Raw genomic sequence first — 21,059 nt, forward strand, 5'->3', positions numbered from 1 at the left:
AGTCCTCTTCATCCCACGTTTCTTTGTCTGAGCTCACTTTTGCCCTCGTAATCACTGTATAACATTTCTTCATTTTTAGGTACATGATTATCCGCTGCTTCCAGTTCCCATAGTCTTCGCCATCAAATACAGGAATAGTTATATCAGCCATGTCGAACTTTCTGAATAACACGCGACGGCCACAATATAATATTTAACTTCTACTTTTCTTTTCATTAACCACGCTCTGCTACCATGTTTTTAATCACGTTCACACTTTTACTTATAAAATACTTTATTAAAATATACATAGGTTCACTTCATAAAAGACACACGAAGACTGTCTATTGCGCCCCATCACTCACACATATATACACAAACAGCTGTCACCACAATCGATACTTCTCGAACATACTTTCTCATATCCGATATAAATGTATTACATAATTCCAACAATGAGAAGTCATGTAGCCAAATGGTGGGGAAAATGGAGCCACAAAAGGTAGACTATGAAAGATGGTCTTTGCATTTCTGTTAACAGAAGATGTTTACGGTAAAAATTCTTTCTCCAAAATTGCAGAACCTCCAACTTGCAAGGCAGTCATTTGGCCAGAATGCAGATCTGAATCACAAACACTAAATTTAAAATCAACAAATGATAAGAGAAAATTATGAAAAAAGAAAAGATATTAGGAAACAGAACACCAGTACAAACATTTAAATTCAGAAACAATACAGAAGTATAGATAAATATGTACGAAAATAACTGGAGACAAAATTTGGCAAAGAAAGCTAATGAATCTTATCATACTAAAAAGAAAAACTGTGCAGAAGTACTAAAAACTTAAGAAAAAAACTCATTGGCTTACAGAACTGCACCAAGACCTACAAGAAACTTGTATAAATAAGCAAGAAATTTAAAACCAAATACAAAAACAGAATTGAGTTGATAAATACTCCACAGCAAAATAGTTCCAAAAAGAGAAAATAGAAACTGGATGTCACATGAGTGGAAACAAGAAAGTGTACAGATGGAGTAGTATAAAGAAATGTAAAACCTTGGCTGGCTTGTAATTGAGAAGGGAAAAAAAAAAATATTGTTCCACATTTCTAGTACCATCTCAGTAAAGCACAGCAATTGTATTTGTACTGCAAACATATTACAGCAAGTAGGTCAAAGTGTCTCTGCAAATATGCAGGGAACAGTATTTGGAGTGTTTTGTTAGGTTACAGCAGTGCTCAGAAATACTTTGCAGTTGTGTTATGCTGCCAGTACTGCTTGCATGCAGTCACAAAAGAGCAACACATGTATGTGTCACTACAGCAAGAGCTTCATGCTGCTGTGGTTACATATCTAGTGAACGAGCATGATCATACAACAATGTAAGTATATAGTGACTTACCAAACGAAAGTGCTGGCAGGTTGATACACACACAAACAAACACAAACATACACACAAAATTCAAGCTTTCACAACTAACGGTTGCTTTATCAGGAAAGAGGGAAGGAGAGGGAAAGATGAAAGGGTGTGGGTTTTAAGGGAGTGAGTAAGGAGTCATTACAATCCCGGGAGCGGAAAGACTTACCTTAAGGAGGGAAAAAAGGACAGGTATACACTCGCACACACAGACACAAGCAGACATTTGTACAGGCAAATGTCTGTGTATGTGCAGATGGATACGTGTGTGTGTGTGTGTGTGTGTGTGTGTGTGTGTGTGTGTGTGTGTGTGCACGCGCCAGTGTATACCTGTCCTTTTTTTCCCCCCTAAGGTAAGTCATTCCACTCCCGGCATTGGAATGACTCCTTACCCTCTCCCTTAAAACCCACATCCTTTCGTCTTTCCCTCTCCTTCCATCTTTCCTGATGAAGCAACCGTTGGTTGCGAAAGCTTGAATTTTGTGTGTTTGTTTGTGTGTCTATCAACCTGCCAGCACTTTCGTTTGGTAAGTCACATCTTTGTTTTTAGATATATTTTTCCCATGTGGAATGTTTCCCTCTATTATATTCATAATGTAAGTATATATATAGATAATGATCCAAAACACACCTCTCTATTTTCTAAGAAATTCTTTTCAGACCAAAACCAAACGTTTTGAGTGCCTAAGACAGAGCCTGGATCTAAATTCAAATGATTGACACTGAACATTTCTCATTTAACACTGAAACACCAACAAATATACACTTAATATTTTGCTCTGGTGAACTATATTCCTCCCATGCCATGAGAAATGCCACTAATCTGTTATCCATTGGGAATACCTTCCTGTGAGAGTAAGCTAACGACTGTAAGGCAGTATTTAAATTCACATTCATACAACTTTTTACAATTCTTTGAGGAATTTTAGGACTTTTCCAAGGTCAATGCCATGATAGCAAGTAGAATTTTTGTCACACATTTAAATATACTCATAAACTCACTGATGAACAAAAGATGAATGGCCAAAATAAGCGAGGAACGGAAATAAACAAAGGATGCAACAAATGAAATATTCTAACTCTGCTGACCATTGTCTCAAAAAACCAGATTTATAGCTAACTGCTAACTTGTCACTTTCCAGCTATAAAATATTATTCCCAAATATTACATAGAAAACCACTAAAATTCAATTCATCACTAATATATCAATGTTTATAAACACTGATTACAATAACACTAAATTGTACTACTGGTAAGCCAAAACTGCCACAAGCATAACCAATACATCAAACTGTACAGTGAATACATAATTTGTCTGGAACTCAACTAGATCCAGGGTATCTAAAATTTGACAAACTACTTGATTAATTTGACCAGAGCTAAATATACTCCACACTTCCATACACAAAAAGACAGCATATTTTACACTACACCTTTACCTTTATCCTTAGTGAATGTGTCTTAAGTACTGTTTTTGACAAATTAACTATTATGCAGTATGAGATAAAGATATTTCCACTTCAACTGGTTGTAATTCATACTTGGTATGTGCTACATAGTAACCAAAAACACCAAGTAAATGAGCAGGAAATTATTATCTCACCTGATATGATACACTTGTTCGTATAGAAATATTTTCTTGTATTTACTTATTTTGACAGTTGCATATGATGGCAGTTTATCATGTTTTCACTGATATTTAATGTAGTATTTATCTTAGAAGGTTTCATAAGGTTCTAAAGTGACCAGCATGTGGAGGTGCTTATCTCAAGCCAGGCTTCAAAAAATCCTCACTAGAGTACCAACTAATCCAGAAGGTACATTGAGGAAGGAGGAGGGGAATATACAAAGACAGCATACGAGACACTGGAACTGCTCCGCAAAACTTACTTTCCTCAATATGCTATGGCTGATAACGTAGACCGGAACGTGACCCCTGAAAGACAATGGTTCTCAGGCACCCTCGTGATGACTGGGTGTTGTGTGATGTCCTTAGGTTAGTTAGGTTTAAGTAGTTCTAAGTTCTAGGGGACTGATCACCATAGATGTTAAGTTTCATAGTGCTCAGAACCATTTGAGCCATTTTTCTCAGGCACTCTAAGAGAGGACTGGGAATTGGCTAAGGAGTGTGACAATTTCAGTAAAATCCAGTGGGCAGTGGGAACATTCTAACTGTTCAAGCCACCTGGCCCAGATGGCATCTTTCCAGCTCTCTTGAAAAAAGTAGGAGAGAATCTTGTAGGAGTCCTGTGCAGGTTATTCAGGGTTAGCCTAGCAGCAGGAGTCATTCCCAATGCCTGAAGAGCAGTGAAGGTTGCTTTATTCAAAAGCCAGGGAGAATTGATCATAACAAGGCCAAGGATATGAGACCAATCAGTCTGGTTAATGTATATGTTGGGGAGAGGAAGTTAACTAGGGCTCCTGCGCATTCAAACCCCAACACGCACAACCAGGTATATCAAGTGAGACAGCTCTCCATGTATTTGTTGGTAGGGTGGAGAAAGCACTTTGCTTTCAAGAAATAGCCCTCTGCATCTTCCTGGACATCGAGGGGGCTTTTAGTAATTCAACCTTTGATGCCATGGTTAGGGCAGCGAAGGTGCATGATCTACTGACTTCTATATGTGGGTGAACTAGGGCCACACTTAGTGGAAGAAGGGTAGAGGCCACAATAATGAATGAAATGGCAATTAACGCCACTAGAGGTTGTCCACCAGGCGAAGTTTTGTCCCTTTTGTGGAAGCTAGTGGTGAATGAACTCATTTAGGAACTAAATTCCAGTCAATGTTTTTGCCAAGGATAAGCAGATGACCTTGTCATAGTAATACTTGGCACAAGGTTCGCTTGACATTGTGGAAGACTGGTGCATTAAACAGGATGTACAGGTTAATCCTAAGAAGACTGATGTATCAATCACAAAGAAGCATATCCAACACTCAAGTTGGAATGTAAAGCTTTTCAATGAAATCCTACCTGTGAAGTGGATAGTGAAATATCTAGGGGTAATCTTAGCTGAGAAACTAACATGAATTCCTCACATTAAGATTATCTGCTCGAAGGCGAATTGTACTCTAGTGAGTACCAGAAGGGCTTATGGCAAAAACTGGGGCGTAAGACCCTGAGGTATGCACTGGATATACACCACAGCAGTTAGACTTAGGAGAAAGGTAGAAAGGAAGGTAGAAAATCAGGTTGCAGCTAAGGAGCTTGCTAAGGTAAAGAGACTGGCCTGGTTAGCCATAACAGGGAAAATTAGTAGCACACCAAATGCTGAGATGGAGGCCATGCTGGACATGCCTCCACTACACCTTTGGGTTTAGATGAAGGCAGCAGCTGATGCATGCAGACTCAAAACTGGTAAAAACTGGATCTCAATGGGACACACACACACACACACACACACACACACACACACACACACACACACACACACACACACACACACTAAATCAGTAAGTGGGGCATATATATGAATGGCTGGAGAAATCCAGGCTGACTACATAACTCCAACTGCTTCAACAAGCCTAACAATATAATAATTGGAAGCAGAGAGCAGTGCGAAAAAACAGTTCGACACCATATGGGTAGAAATCAGACCAAGGAGCTGGGGTCGGGGTGTCTAGGATTCAGCAAAGACTGGAGGGCATCATCACTCTAGGAAAACTGGCCTTGGTATTCCAAGCTGAAATTACTGAAATCAGTGTGTGTGGGTGTGTGTGTGTGTGTGGAGGAGAATATACATAGGTGCTACAAGGACTGTAGCATCTATATCTATTCAGCCAGGCAGCCTTGAAATCATTGGTAGCTCCTGCAACTAGATCTAAGATTATTGTAGTATGTCGCAGTGCTCCGGTGGAGCTAGTGGAAGCAATAGGGTAAACCAAATGTGGGTCCCTGGCCAGAGATCGGTGGCAATGAACAATCCTAAAGACTGGCCAGGATGGGGGCAAAGACTCCATTCATTGGACCCTAACCTGTCCTTACAATCACCACGACTATGATCGAACTAGAACTACAGAACTGGCTTACAAGATAGTACATAGAATACTGGAGCAAGGTCTATAACCAAAACATGGTAAGATAATGATGCCAAAGCCATGTTTTAAAAGAAGCTCTATAATCCTAGGCTTGAACGGGAAAAATATTAAACTTATGGTTGGGATGAAGACCAGCCATGAGAATTTCAAAAAACACCTACATACCACAGCAAGAGGGGCAGAAATTTCGGGGCAACTAGAAGTGGAGAAATTGTGTCTAACAAAGAACTGGTAAAGGGACTCCTTGCACTACCTAAGGGCACTGGTTGGCTTTACTAGATACACAGGGAGCAATACCACACAAACTGTTTCAGTGCGGGCAGTGTCAGGTTAGATCAAAGCTGTTTTAGCTTCCCTGCCAAAATCAAACGAAATCAATCATCCTTATTGAATTTGTGTTTAGGTATTTTTTTGACAAATTGACTATTATGCAGTGAGATCAAGATGGACCGAGTTCAACTGGTTGTAATTCAAACTTGGTATGTGTTACATAGTAACCTAAAGCACCATGTACATGAGCATTAAATTATGATCTCATCTGATATGACAAACTTGTTTGTAGAGAAATATTTCCTTAGATTTGCTTATTTTAACAGTTGAATATGATGGCAGTGTAACGTTTCTTCACTGATATTTAATGTAAAATCAAACTTAGAATGTTTGGTAAGCCTCAAAGTGAACATCATGGGAAGGTGCTTATTTCAAGTTGTTTAGTTTCTACAAAAACAATGTACTTTCGATCACTGTTAGTTCCATTTACTTTTGTAAGATGCTTTGGAGCTGACTAGCATTGTATGGTTTCTTGAGGTTTTAAATAAGCAGTGCTTTTGCGCCTCATGCTCTTTGGTAATATATTTGTGTTTCTCACACAGTCTGGGCTGGTGAACAGTTTCTGTTAAGCCTGCGCAGGTTTTGACAGTAGTTGAACTGAAGTCTCTGGGCAGCCAACCAGTTGTGCGATTTAAGTTCTCTAAAATTGTATGGATGATATGATTTTGAGCAAAATTTGAGGATTTTCACATTTTGTCATTGTTGTATGTTTTTGTGACTGAAGAACTTTCACTTTGTGGAACTGATAGTTCTCTTTTGTGTTGAACTTTGATCAGACAGTGACACAGCGTGAAAAATGAACTTATATTGACCCAAAGTTGGAACTTAGATTTTAGTTCTGATTTCAAAGTAGCTCATGTAACTGGGGAATCTGTCAAATATTCTTAATTATTCACATAATTGAACTGCATTATCTTCAGTCTGAAGTGTTCAACCTTGCTATGTGAACCTATATAATTCAATTTAATGATTTTAAGTATGGCTATTTCTACTTTTGTGTCTTACATTGACAGTATACACCATTCAACTTAACTTTGCCACTGTGTTTACATTTCCTTATTTAGTTTTCACTGCATTTAAATTCAGTTTAAACAACATGTTTAAGTATACATTAACTATTGCAATATATGCCTAACTTCATACTTTTAGATGTTGCTTGACTGACAAAATATAGTGTAGACAGCTGGTGGGGTTTTAACAGGGTAGATACTCAGTGGTGGATGGCTGTGACCCATGCATGGGACTGTAGAGGTACATTCCAACATCAGATTTGGTCACTAGCCTGAAACTCAGTACATCATAGGACCAATTTCAAAACATTAACATTACACGTCTTGAATGAAATTTCTCAGTAAGGAGTAAGCTCACAGTGTCAGTAGCTGGACTGAAACCATCATCAGTGACCCTACTGTCACACAAACTGAAGGTAACAGATAATACAAGGCCAAAAAATTCAATTTGCTCTTCCAAAGTTATTTTATCATGGAATATTGTAATGGAGTTCCTCCTTTCAGTACCGGCATAAACATCAAAATGACAGATTTTGAGATGATCAATAACTGTTGATTTTATACTGTGTAACCACTTAATAGAAAAAAGGCACCTGGACCATATGAGATGGCTGTGTAATACTGCTCATATTACAATGAACTACTCCCTTCTCTAACAGCAGCATATCATATGTCTCTGAGCCCATGAAAGTTTCCTAGTGATTGGAAGAAGGCACCAGTCAATCACATTCTCTATCTGTGTCACCTGATAGACGCACATAATAATAGCAAAATGAAGCATGTGCACGAATAACGCTGAAGGGCACATTTTGGACTTTTTAGGAAATTGACAAAAACCATTAATAGTAATGTAATAGCAGATATGTGTTGTTTGAAGATGCAGACTGTTGAAAATACTTGCTTGTCCTTTTTAAAATTTGCACTAAGGGTAGGTTTTAGAAAATAGATAATTATTGTAACAGAAAAACAGTGTATAGCAACTGATATACAGCATTACTGTATAATCACACTCTACTATAAGGTTACCTAGAGTCTCAAAGTTTTAAATAGGAAAATTATAACAAGACACAAACGGATTTTTATTGTAAACTGATTAATTTGGTCTTAAAATAATAGAACATGAGTTTGTTATCAAGTGGAGACCCAAAGCCGGCACATTACACTCATATTGTACACAATGTTTTTTATAATTTTGATTTCGTCACATCCAATAGATCACTTTTCTTCTCCTTACAAGTTTCAGTACCCCATTGTAAAGTAACCAAAAAGCAAAACGCAACAATTTCTTTTACCTCATGTTCACACCCACGTTTCAAAATGAAATGTCTTCCACATGGATGAAGCATCCTTATGCCTCAAGGATTGTCACTGCATAACTTCAACCAGAGCACACCAGAAATTTTTAAAGCATGTGGTGTTTTGATAACCAGCTCAACAGATCCTATGCCCTTGAAGTCTTCCATCGTCTCCTGAATGGTCAGTTTTGAAAGTTCAACAGAGGTCTAAGCTGTGACATGCTTCCATTCTAAAGGAGCCATAACTTTTGACACTTTCTTTTCTCAATCATAGCGAAGTTCCTGTTACAATGTAGGAAACTGTGACTTGAACATAATAACTTTTTATGTTTTTCCACACAGTACTTGCAGTTGACCAGACCGAAACAAAGTGCTAAAATTCTCCAGTTACTCTTCTGCCCAACATGGTGGTCATACCATATAATTAGTTTGTTCCACACCTTCTTCAAGCATAACAAATTTAATCAAACCGGAAACTATTTTGGCTGAACCAAATCTTGCATCAGATCCATCCCCTAAATTTACTGTGTTAGTTAAGTACCGAAGTCACGAACCATGAAATTATATGATGGCAGCTGTCTCTGGCAGAATACCATGGAATGTGCCAATGTATGACAAAGTAGAAACTGTTGTACGTCAACACATGTAACATTTATATTGTTGTTCTTTTGTAGCCATTTCTGTGTTGTCTTTTAGCAGTCTGTATGCTCGGTCTGCTTTTGCATGACAACTGACCCAAGTTCCATGTTGTGCATTTGTATCTCACCTGAAGCTGCGAGCATAAACGAGCGAAAAATTCTGAACAGATTGAGATTGTGGTACAGAAATTCTTCGGAGATTTATTCCCACTTTGAGAAACTGAAACTGAGTTCCCGAATCAGAGACTTATCATTTGATATGGCTGTGACCTACACAAATATTTTCCTCAACCATCTTCAGGAGTGGTCACTCCACTTTCCAGTTTATGCTGAAGAGAGAGTTTTCATTGCTGGGTGATTCAGAATGCGTAAAGATATGTTTGACACACTTCTTTTGACTGGACTTCGTATTTCAAAGTAGCTTGTTTCAATGATGTGCCATCTGTCTTACCTTCCTTTCGTCTGCCTGGCACAGCTATGTACGTGGAGTTTATCAAGTTAATTGACTTTTCATTGTGCATCAAGGCATGGTATTCTTTGCACAACTTTAATTTAATTTACATACTTAAATGTCCTAGAATCCTTCTTTTGAACACACTTCAGTATTGCATACATGATCCTGAATCATGCTGTCAATATTACTACACAATATTCAACTAAAGTATCATACCCCACATTGTCTTAATAATAGAGCAGTGTGTATTCCACTTTTTCATCAATGATAAAGACATAACTGTAGTTAGTTTTATCCATGTTACTTATTTTTACTATAATATTGTCAGAAGATGCACATCAGGTATGTTGTTAGAGCCATGTACTCTACAGGGCACATATGCTGTCATTCAGGACACATGTTATTCTATTAACATATGTCCTTTTACGAAACCAAAGAAACCAATCCAGCATTATTCCACTCACTTGCATTGGTGGCTGTTTCACAGGAACTACCTTACCTTTTGTGATTTCTGTTGCAATCCACCATCATGAAGTCTTTTTCTCTTAATATGCTGCCAATTACCCGAAGTTAATTTTCCTTTTCTGTGCATTATTTGCACTTTTTGGACCACTTACTGTTAGTGTTACTTTGCTAAACTATGCAATTCCTGTAACACCTTGCAAGCAGACAAGATTGTGGTTATCTCACACTGTGGTCATATTGTGTCCTCCAGTACCTGGTCTCCACCGATTCCACATCTGCCTCACTGTTGATGCAGCTTGCCTCGTGTGAGCCACAACATGACAGAATAACCAATAATTCTGCCCCATTTGAACACACACACACCCACACACACACACACACACACACACACACACACACACACACACACACACACGCGCGCGCGCGCGCGCGCGAACACACACGCGAACGCGAACACACACACACACACACACACACACACACACACACACACACACACACACACACACACACACACACACACACACACACACACACACACACGCGCGCGCGCAAACACACACACACGCGCGCGAACACACACACACGCGCGCGAACACACACACACGCGCGCGAACACACACACACGCGCGCGAACACACACACACGCGCGCGCGAACACACACACACACGCGCGAACACACACACACACGCGCGAACACACACACACGCGCGCGCGCGAACACACACACACGCGCGCGCGCGCGAACACACACACACGCGCGCGCGCGCGAACACACACACACGCGCGCGCGAACACACACACACGCGCGCGCGAACACACACACACGCGCGCGCGAACACACACACACACACGCGCGAACACACACACACACACGCGCGCGCGAACACACACACACACACACGCGCGCGCGAACACACACACACACACACACACACACACACACACACACACACACACACACACACACACACACACACACACACACACACACGCGCGCGCGCGCGCGCGCGCGCGCGCGAACACACACACACGAACAAACACGCGCGAACACACACACACGAACACACACGCGCGAACACACACATGCGCGAACACACACACACGAACACACACGCGCGAACACACACATGCGCGAACACACACACACGAACACACACGCGCGAACACACACGCGCGAACACACACACACGAACACGCGCGAACACACACACACACACGAACACGCGCGAACACACACACACACACGAACACGCGCGAACACACACACACACACACACGAACACGCGCGAACACACACACACACGCGCGCGCGCGAACACACACACGCGCGAACACACACACGCGCGAACACACACACACACACACACACACACACACACACACACACACCACACACACACACACACACACACACACACACACACACACGCACGAACACACACGCACACCGATATTTCACCTTGTGAAACTGGCAAGGAATAGTGGCACTTGATTACATGTTGCTATTTCATATGACATCTCTGCACCCAGTGCTGTGTAACACTGACCTGGCCTATCACACAAAAGAAGGCAATACTGGGCCTATGCACACACGACTCTACCAATTAAATCACATATTATGTTTCTACTGTTCTACAGTCCTTTTATCATGGCATGGTGCAGACCACTGCCTCTAAATGTGTTACACTCTTGAAACAGTAGGGTATTACGGGGAGTACATGAAGTCCAGGAAAACTTTCAATCACTTATTGCACAAGAACCAAACACTGTACAGATAGCAAACATATGTCATTTTGAAGAGAAACATGAAAATGTTTTTTGATGTATACCACCAGCATAGTTTGGTAATTTGCCGGTGATAGTCAGTACGGCAAGTTCAGGTGTGGAGCGAGCTTTCTGTGTGTTGGAGTTTGACAAAAACCAGTATGCTACAGCTCTTCAACAGATGTTTAGAACCAGTAAGAAGCCACCAACAAGGAAGGCCATTTACCACTGACACAACAAATTCGTTATGACAGGTTGCTTATGCCCAGCAAAGAGAAGTGGACATCCCAGTAAGAGTGAAGTGACTGGAGTACATACGAGAGACATGCTGGGATGGATATGGCAAGAATTCGATTACCGTATTGATGTCTGCTGGGTCACTCATGGTTCGCATATCGAGTGTTCATAAAAAAACAACTTTCAGAGTTTCTTTTCAAACTGCAATATGTATGATATATGTACAAAGCTTAGTTGCTGTGCAATAAATAACTGAAAGTGTTTTTTGACTTCATGTACACCCTGTATTTTAACAATATTAATGTATCCATATTCTGGAGCTACATATACACACCACAAGATGACAATAAGTAATCTAGCCAACTTCAGAATTATTATGAAATTAAGTTACCTATTTTTGATTTACATTTTGATCATGCCAATTATGTTAAGAACAGTGAACCTCCTACAAAATGTACTTCACTTTAATAATGCCAGCTGTAAATTTGAAGAAAAAAAAAACAGAGTGAGACCTATACTACTACTATAACATGACCTTCATTCATTTACACTGCATTTGTGCATTGCAACATAAAAATATTTCAAGTAGGAGATCTCTGTCTCCAGTTACAGGTTAGAAACCACACACTTACACAATGAATGAAACACAAAAGCAACACCAAAACAGTATTTCACGAACACTTTACCTACTCAACAGTGTAGTACTTGTTGCTCAGGCATTGTGTGGCTCCAGTGGAGTGGAGTAACAGACAACTTGAGAATGTCTATCTTTAAAAGCTGTCCTTTCAGTTGGTCATAACTGCGAAATATTAGAATTGTAGCCCAAATTTCAATGTCACATCAACTACAGCACTGATGTCCTGCAAGTATAGACTCAAGTAATGGAAAACCATTGATGAAATGTAACAATATTATGAAGAACAAAGTTGATTGGTTGGTTGGTTTTGGGTATAAAGGGACCAAACTGCAGAGTTATCAGTCCCTTTCTCTTGACAAGCAAGGCTCAAGGTAGAAAATACTGAACACCACACCTAAAAATAAAACAAATGGAACAAAGAAAATGGGAAAAACATACACCACAAGGAGAAGCAGAAGGTATTAAAACCATAGAGCATATGGTCTAGGCTGGCTGATCACAACAATAAAAGAGGATGAGCCAGCCACTCTGCAACACATTAAAATTTCCACCCCAAAAAGGCAAGGCAAGATGAATACATGTAGGGAAAAGACGACCACAAAGACAAATAAATGCAAAGAAAGTGCGGCAGAGTTAAAATGGAGGGAGGGTGGCGACCTCAGAGAGAAGGCTAGACACCTACCCTAGATGGTACAATAAAACAACCCCTCACAAATAAAATGTAAAACAAAATCTGCTGTTGAAGCACTGTTGCTGGGAATGTTAAAAGTCCACCATAGAGCGACTAGATTTGGGCAGTCCAGCAAGATGTGCATGACAAGTCATATGTGAGCCACAGTGACACCGAGGTGGGTCCTCGCGACAGAGGAGGTAGCGATGTGTTAGCTGCACGCAGTTTATTGTGCATACTGAGATTATGCCATTCCATCTCCCAAACCTGAAAAACCTTGTGGCATAATAATGATCACAGGTCAGTCACAAGGATGCCAATCTCCAGAAGTGGTTTCCATGTAGCCTGTTTGGCTAGCCTGTTGGACAGTTCATTACCTGGATTTCCAATGTGGCATGGGGTCCACACAAACAACAGGGATCGACTGGATCGTTCCAGGGCACAGATGGACTCCTGGATGGTCGCTACCAAAGGATGGTGAGGGTAGCACTGGGCGATAGCTTGTAGGCTCCTCAAGAGAAGAAACGACTCACCAGCACATGATCGGATGCGCTCAAGAGCACAAGAAATGGCCGCAAGCTCTGCAGTCCAGACACTACTGCAGCCATCTGGCAAGGAGTGCTGTTCAATATGACCACCACGAACATATGTGAGAGGAAGTGACAGCACAGAGCCGAAAGGTTAACTGAGTCCTTAGGGACCTGTGAAAGGACCAGGAAAAGTTTCGGCCTCAGTGTACACCATGCAGGTGTACGTGAATGGATCTACAGCATAGGTGGTAAAAGCAAGGACTCCAGACAGAAGAGATCGGATGCGAACCGCATTCTTAAGCCCTGACCTGGGCCCTGATGTTGGAGATGAAATGCCGTGGATGGGAAAAGATGGTAGTTCGGATGCTCAGGAGAACTATGAATGTGTGTAACGTAACTGGCGGGCAGTTGTGCACGCCTAACCTTCAATGGAGGAACTCTGGCATGGTCACTGGACTCGTCCTGAAACTTCCTGCTGCCAGTCAAACATCACAGTAGCACACTGGGTCAAGTAAATGTAATGTTCAGGGTGCCGCCAAACAATAAACCAGACTCCCGTAGTCAAAACAGGATTGAACAAGGGCTGTGTAGAGCTGCAGCAGCGTAGAGTGATCTGCACCCCAGTTGGTGTTGTTCAAGCAGCAGAGGGCATTGAGGTGCCGCCAGCTCTTCTGCTTCAGCTGATGAAGATGAAGCCACATCAATTGGGCAGCGAAATCCAGTCGTAAGAATCGATATGTCTCCATTACAGTGAGTGGACCATCATTAAGATGAAGTTCTGGTTCCAGATGAACAGTATGAAGCAGACAGAAGTGTGTGACACATAACTTTGCAGCTGAAAACTGGAAGCTGGGGGCTAAGGCCATGATGACTATGCCTCGTGAATGGTTCCCTGTAGGCGCTGCTCAGCAACACCAGTATTGGAGGAGCAGTACGAAATGCAGAAGTCATCTGTATACAGAGAAGCTGTCAGGCCATTGGTCTCAGCAAGACCGTTAATGGCCACTAAAAATACAGATACACTCAATACAGAGCCCTGCAGGACGCCATTCTCCTGGACATGGTGGAAACTGTGGGAAGGCACCAACTTGGACACGGAAAGCATGGAGCAATAGGAAATTTTGGATAAAAATCGGGAGCGGGGCCCAGAGACCCCATTCATATAATGTGGCAAGGTTATGATGTCACCAGGTCGTGTCTTAAGCTATTCGTAAATCAAAAAAGATGGCAACCAGGTGTTGGCATCTGGGAAAGGCTGTTTGGATGGCAGACAAGGGAAACTAGATTATCAATCGTACAGTGACCCTGGCGGAAAGCACCCTGGCATGGAGCCAGTAGGCCACGTGACTCCAGGACCCAACACAATCGCTGACTTACCATACATTCTAACAGCTTACAAATAAAGTTGCTGGGGCTGATGGGCCGATAGCTATGCACATCAAGTGGGTTTTTGCCGGGTTTGAGTACTGGAATGCCATTGCACCAGATCTGGTTAAAGATGTTCAGGAGATATTACTTGTAGTCGAACAAAGATGTTTGATCATCTGACTGTGGATCCTATCTGGCCCAGGAGATGTGTCAGGGCAATGTGCAAAGATGCTGAGGAACTCCCACTCTGTAAATGGAACATTATAGGTTCAATGTGACATTCAGTGAACTAAAGGTCTTTCCTTTCCATTTGCCGTTTGAGGGTGGCAAATGATGGGGGATAACTCTCTGATGCAGAGGCTCAACCATAGTTCTCAGCAAAGTCTTCAGCAACTGCGTTTGGATTGGTAGATAACACGCCATTGATGTTAATGCCAGTAACATCGGTTGGAGTCTGGTACCCACAAACACGTCTGATCTTTGTCCAGACTTGGGATGGTGACTTATGGCACCCAATGGTCGAGACGTACCTGTCCCAACACGCCTGTTTCCATCTTTATAAGCTGGTGAACGTGGGCAGGACCCCTTTAAAAGCTATTAGTTGTTCTAGGGAAGGGTGCTGCTTATGTCGCTGTAGAGCTCTCCGATGCTCTTTAACAGCCTCAGCGATTTCCGGCGATCACAAAGGTACTGACTTTCGTTGGGGGCACCCTAAAGAACAAGGGGTCATGTTTTCTGCCACAGAAACAATCGTTCTACTGACCTGCTCAACTACCACATCGATGGTACTATGTGGGGGAGTTTCAATGGTGACAGCAGAGGCGAAAGCTTCCCAGTCTGCCTTGTTTAAAGACCATCTTGGTAGACGTCTGGGGGAATGGCGCTGTGGGAGTGACAGGAAAATGGAAAAGTGGTCACTACCACACAAGTCATCGTGGGCTCTCCAGTTGACAGATGGGATAAGTCCTGGGATGCAGAGTGATAAATCAGTGGCCAAGTAAGTGCCATGAGCCACACTGAAATGTGTGGAGGGCCCTTGTATTTAAGAGGCAGAGGTCGAGGTGAGACACAAAAGTTTCGACATCTATACCTCGGCCATTAAGCACAGTGTGATCCCACAAGGGGGTTATGGACGTTACAATCTCGCAAAAGTAGGAAAGGTTTAGGTAGTTGATGAATCAGTGCAGCCAATGTGTTCAGGGGTACTGCACCATCTGGAGGAAGATGTACGTTGCAGAAAGTTATTTCCTGTGTCATCCTTATCCTGATGGCCACAGCTTCAAGAGCGGTTTGAAGGAGCACACGTTCACTGCATACTGTGTGCGGTGCAGACACGAACTCCACCTGACACTATTATATTCACTACAGTTCTTGTAATATCCCCTATAGCCACAAAGCGCAGGGGTCCGCATTACCGCGAACCAGGTTTCCTGGAGGGCAATGCAGAAAGCAGTTGTAAAGCCAAACAGCTGCTGTAGCTCAGGCAGGTGGTGGAAAAAACCGCAGCCGTTCCACTGGAGGACGACGTTATCATAAGGCTGGGAAGGTATGAAGTATGCTTGAAGGCAGGTTACGCCTCAGGGTCACCTGCTGCCAATGACTGAGCATTTGTATCAATTCCTATTGTGGATGAGGCATCAGTGGCATCTAGATCCTCAGGAGATGCTGAGATCTCCACCTCATCCACAGGTGCAGAATTGGTAGGTAGTGGTGGTGGTGGTGGTGGTGGTGGTGGTGGTGGTAGTGGTGGTAGTGGTGAGGCCACTGGAGGGTTCTTTTTCTTAGCAGACTACTTTGTTTGTTTGCCCTCTCACTTCTCTTTAGGGGCTTGCTGGGAGGACTTCTCTGAAGTAGCTTCAGGCACAGAGGAAGAATGTGAAGCTCCTCATTCAGCAGCTTTTGGCTCCGTTAGCCACTGGCGAGCGTCTGCTGCAGCAGTAGTTAGGTCCCAAGGAACCTCTTCTGCACAAGATGAGCCAGAGGATGCTGTTGCTTCTCCCCTGCGTTTGTGGGGTCCTTGCTCCTGAAATAGGTACTTATGATGGCGATGGTAATGTAGCTGCAGCATATGTGGACGTCAACTGAGTGGGGTGTAATCGTTCAAATATACGTTTAGCCTCTTGATAAGTCAAATGGTCCAGGGTCTTGTACTCCCATTACTTTCCACTACTTTTGGAGTACTGTGCAGTCTGGCGAGCTGCGGAAGTGCTGCTCACCGCAGCTGATACAAGTGGGAGGAGATGCAGAGAAAGTATTTGGATGCAGTGGACATACGCAGTCTCAACATGTAGCGTTGGAAGTGCAACAGGAAAACATATGCCGAAATTTCCAGCACTTAGAGCACTGCATAGGAAGAGGGACGTATGGTTTAATATCACAGCAGTAAACCATCACCTTGACCTTCTAAGGCAATGAATCACCCTCCAAGGCCAAGATGAAGGCACCAGTAGGGACCCTTTTATCTTTGGGTCCCCTGTAAACCTGCCAGATAAAATGAACCACCATTCTAGAGTGGTGTGGAGCTTTTCAGACTGCAAAGAGGTGGTCGTGATAGAAAATAATCCCCTGGATCATGTTGAGGCTTTTATGGGGAGTAACGGAAACAGGAATATCACCCAGCTAGTCACATGCAAGTAATGTCTGGGATTGGGCTGAGGATGCTGTCTGAATCGAGACTGCACCACTTCTCATCTTTGCCAGTGCTGTCACTTCCTCAAACTTATCCTCAAGATGTTCAACAAAAAATTGAAGCTTCATAGGTAGAAAGGAGTCCCTGACCATTCTGCTACAGACTAAATACCGAGGTGAATATGGCTCTCTTCTTTCTGTAGCACTACATTCCTCCCATTGTGTAGCAAGGGAGGGAAATGATTTAGGATCATATCTGTCAGCATTGTAGAGGATCTTGCCCTTCTTAGAGACTGCAGGTGCTGTACAGTCACCAACAAGAGATGACTTAGTACGCTTCATTGTGTGTCAGCCACCCTGATGCCACCGACTCCGATCAGGGGCTCTCCCCATGGGCAGCACCCAGCCACAGCAAAGGCCACTTGGCATGATGACCATTGCTGTGAGTCCTGATGCCCCAGGAAGACAGGTATCTACTCCTTGGCATACGTGGCAGTTTACAGCCCAAGCATCAGCAGTGCTATCCCTGTGTTGTCAGGGGACAAGATGGCCCCACCCCCAACGAACTGACTACCATGCTGGATATTGGGCTCAGAGAAATCTAATACTGTCATGGGGGCAAAAGAGTACAGGAGACAATGTAAGAAGATGACATACCCCGGAAAGTGTCCTCATCCAAATAGTTTAATTGCAGGTGGAGATGCAAAGCCATGACAAGAGGCTCAGGAGATCAAATCTAAGGGCACTATGGATAACTCATGCACCACATAAGGCGTCCTCCCCATATGGCCTGTGCTTCTGTAGAATTTGGAAAGAAGCAGGTGAAACCATAAAATGGTACCTGAACTTATAGGGCCAAAAAGTTAGAGACTCCTGTTAGTCACCTCTTACAACAGGCAGGGATACCTCAAGCCTATTCTAATCCAGACCAGCAGGGGAAAGCAAAGTTGACACTCGTCATATTGCAGAGATGCTAAACAAAAAGTCTCTCACAAATAAAACTTTTGGCCTATAAGTCTTTCGTCCAAAAAAATCACACAAGACTGCAACCACACTGTGAGCAGCAGCAGCACTACTGCATGATGGGAGTGGCCACTGGGGGAGGGATAGTAGGGTAGTGGTGATGTACAGCACAGTGCTGCTGGGGAGAGTACAAGGATGAGGTGCAAAGAGTGTAGGGCAGCTATGTACTATCAGGGAGTTACACAGTGGGCAGGGGAGAGGTGGGGAAGAGGCTACCAGAAAAGAAGACAAGTGAAAAGACTGGGTGTGATGGTGGAATGAGGGCTGTATGGTGCTGCAATGGAACAGGAGGGTGAATAGGTGAGGACAATGGCTAATGAAGGATGAGGCCAGGAGGGTTATGTGAATGTGGGAAAGTTCCCACCTCCGCAATTCAGAAAAGCTAGTGTTAGTGGAAAGGATCCATATGGCACAGACTGTGAATGAGTCATTGAAATGAAGGGTCATGTTTGGCAGCATTCTCAGCAACCACGTGGTCCACTATTTTCGCAGTCATTCATGCAGACAGATGGCTTGTCGGTTGTCATACCCACATAGAATGCAGCACAATGGCTGCAGCTTAGCTAGTAGATCACATGACTGGTTTCACAGGTAGCCTTGTATTTGATGCAATAGGTGATGCTTGTGATGGTGGTGGGAGAATGTATGGGACAGGTCTTGCATCTACGTCTACTACAGGGGTATGAGCCATGAAGTAATGGGTTGGGAGCAGGGGTTGTGTAGGGATGGACGAGTAGATTGTGTAAGGTTGGTGGACAGTGGAATACCACTGTGGGAGGTGTGGGAAGGACAGTGGGCAGACCATTTCTCACTTCAGGGCATGACGAGAGGTAGTCAAAACAATGGTGGAGAATGTAATTCTGTTACAAGGGGAATGCTCCTCTGTGGCCAGACAATGGGAGAATGCAAAGATAAGGCATAAGAGATTTCTTTTTGTACAAGATTGGGAGGATAATTACGATCGGTGAAGGCTTCAGTGAGACCCTCAGTATATTTTAGACTAAGAGGCTGTGGGCTATAAAGCACACTTATCATTTTTAACCACTTTTTAAAAAGTAACATTGTTACAAATATTAATATTAGATTGCAAAGCCAGGCTAAAAAAATTTCTTAGTGTATAAAACCGAACTGATGTAAAGGCCCCTGAATATCAAAATTTAACTTCTCCTTCATGACCACTGTCTTCTTCATATAAGAGATGGTCTTCACTGCCCGTCAGAGCATTACTTGTGCTGTACTTCTTGAAATATTTGACCATAATGTCTTCTCTTACTCTACATCATGACTGTCTTTTCCACTGACACACTTGTTTGATTGTAGGCCCTTTCAATGCTCTCTCTGGTGAGAGTCCTTGTTGGGTTTTGTCTGTAGCATGTCAACTGAATTTGGTCTGAAAAAACGCAAGAGCAGAACTGAGCCACAACAGAGCCAGCCGCAGGTGGGTGGTAGTATCACATGCTGCACAGCTAAACATGACCGACTGATGTTGTGAAGTTGAGTCAGTTAGGCATCATATAGCAACAGCCAACACTGCAGTACATTAGCGGAAGTTCGGGAGCCTTTCCTCACCTGCCAACAGTCATGTTAAAATATTTGCCCGAAGCCCTCAACGAACATAGTCTGGAATGTATAAACGTTCAGCCATTCGTGTACTAAATGATTCTTCTCTCAATATCAGAGCGAACAACACCCACAAGCCTGCGACACCCAGAGCGACATCCTAGAATGCAGTATGGGGTCAGCCGTTTGAGCACTACACAGGGTAGCCTGCTATGAGGCATGAGGGAGCTGGCTGCTCACTGGAGGAAGTTCACGGCCATCATCAGCTGCACCACTGTGGTGTCATCACTGTCGCAGCCAGAGACGGCTGACAGCGGCATTGAGTGACCCCATATTCATCCTTGCTCCTTGCACTGTCAGATGTCTACTATTTCACATGAGAGGCAGTTGGAAGCCTCTACGAAGCTATTCCTGATGTACTATGGCTGAGGGTTGGAAAAACGAAAGCAATTAAACATATCTACAGTCGCCCTGACGTCTCATTTCACTCTCCACATGCGACACTCCAAGAGTCATGCAACACTGATGTCAGAACTTTGTTATCTCTTTGTAGACCTATGTTAGAACCTACACCTTATGTTACAGTGAATCAAAAACAAAAAAAAGAAAGTTCTTATATTTTGGTCATGGAAAAGACATCTGACAGTTGTGAATATTATGAAGTAGATTTTATAGCAAATAGAGAACACGTTGATATTTCTATGCTTAGAGGTAATGGAAGGTATGATTAGTTTGTGACTGTTAGATGTGCACAGTGTAACCTCAAGGGTCACTAAGTGCAATGTATGAAATCACTTCTAGGAAAAGGTCACACATGTAATCACTTGGGCCATACGACTAGACAGTGCTGGGAGTCAAAATGGCTCATAATTACATATAAGAATAAAATTAATGTATTTTGTCTTCTTGTCTTGTGAACGTTAGTTCTCAAAGTGAGTGTTGTTAAGGACAAAGCTTCAATAAAACTAGAGACATCAAGTGTGTCATAACCAGAAGCAGTATGCATATTGT

The 21,059-nt window shown here is 42.8% G+C and overlaps 1 protein-coding gene across 5 annotated transcripts in view; it reads right to left on the minus strand.

Annotated features, from left to right (window-relative positions):
- LOC126213240 (zinc finger protein 726-like) overlaps positions 1-21,059 on the minus strand; it is a 116,315-nt gene that overhangs the window by 24,096 nt on the left and 71,160 nt on the right. Inside the window, exon 5 of one of the 5 annotated variants that reach the window (XM_049940900.1) lies at positions 499-601. The exons of the other annotated variants lie outside the window; for them this stretch is intronic. Within the exon in view, the coding sequence (XP_049796857.1) occupies positions 581-601 (21 nt within the window). The 3' untranslated portion in view covers positions 499-580. Of the gene's footprint in view, positions 1-498; positions 602-21,059 lie in introns of those variants that run through there. 5 annotated transcript variants of the gene reach the window in all.

The sequence above is a fragment of the Schistocerca nitens genome, chromosome 11 (genome assembly GCF_023898315.1).
Source record: "Schistocerca nitens isolate TAMUIC-IGC-003100 chromosome 11, iqSchNite1.1, whole genome shotgun sequence".
In the NCBI taxonomy this organism is placed as follows: Eukaryota; Metazoa; Arthropoda; class Insecta; order Orthoptera; family Acrididae; genus Schistocerca; species Schistocerca nitens.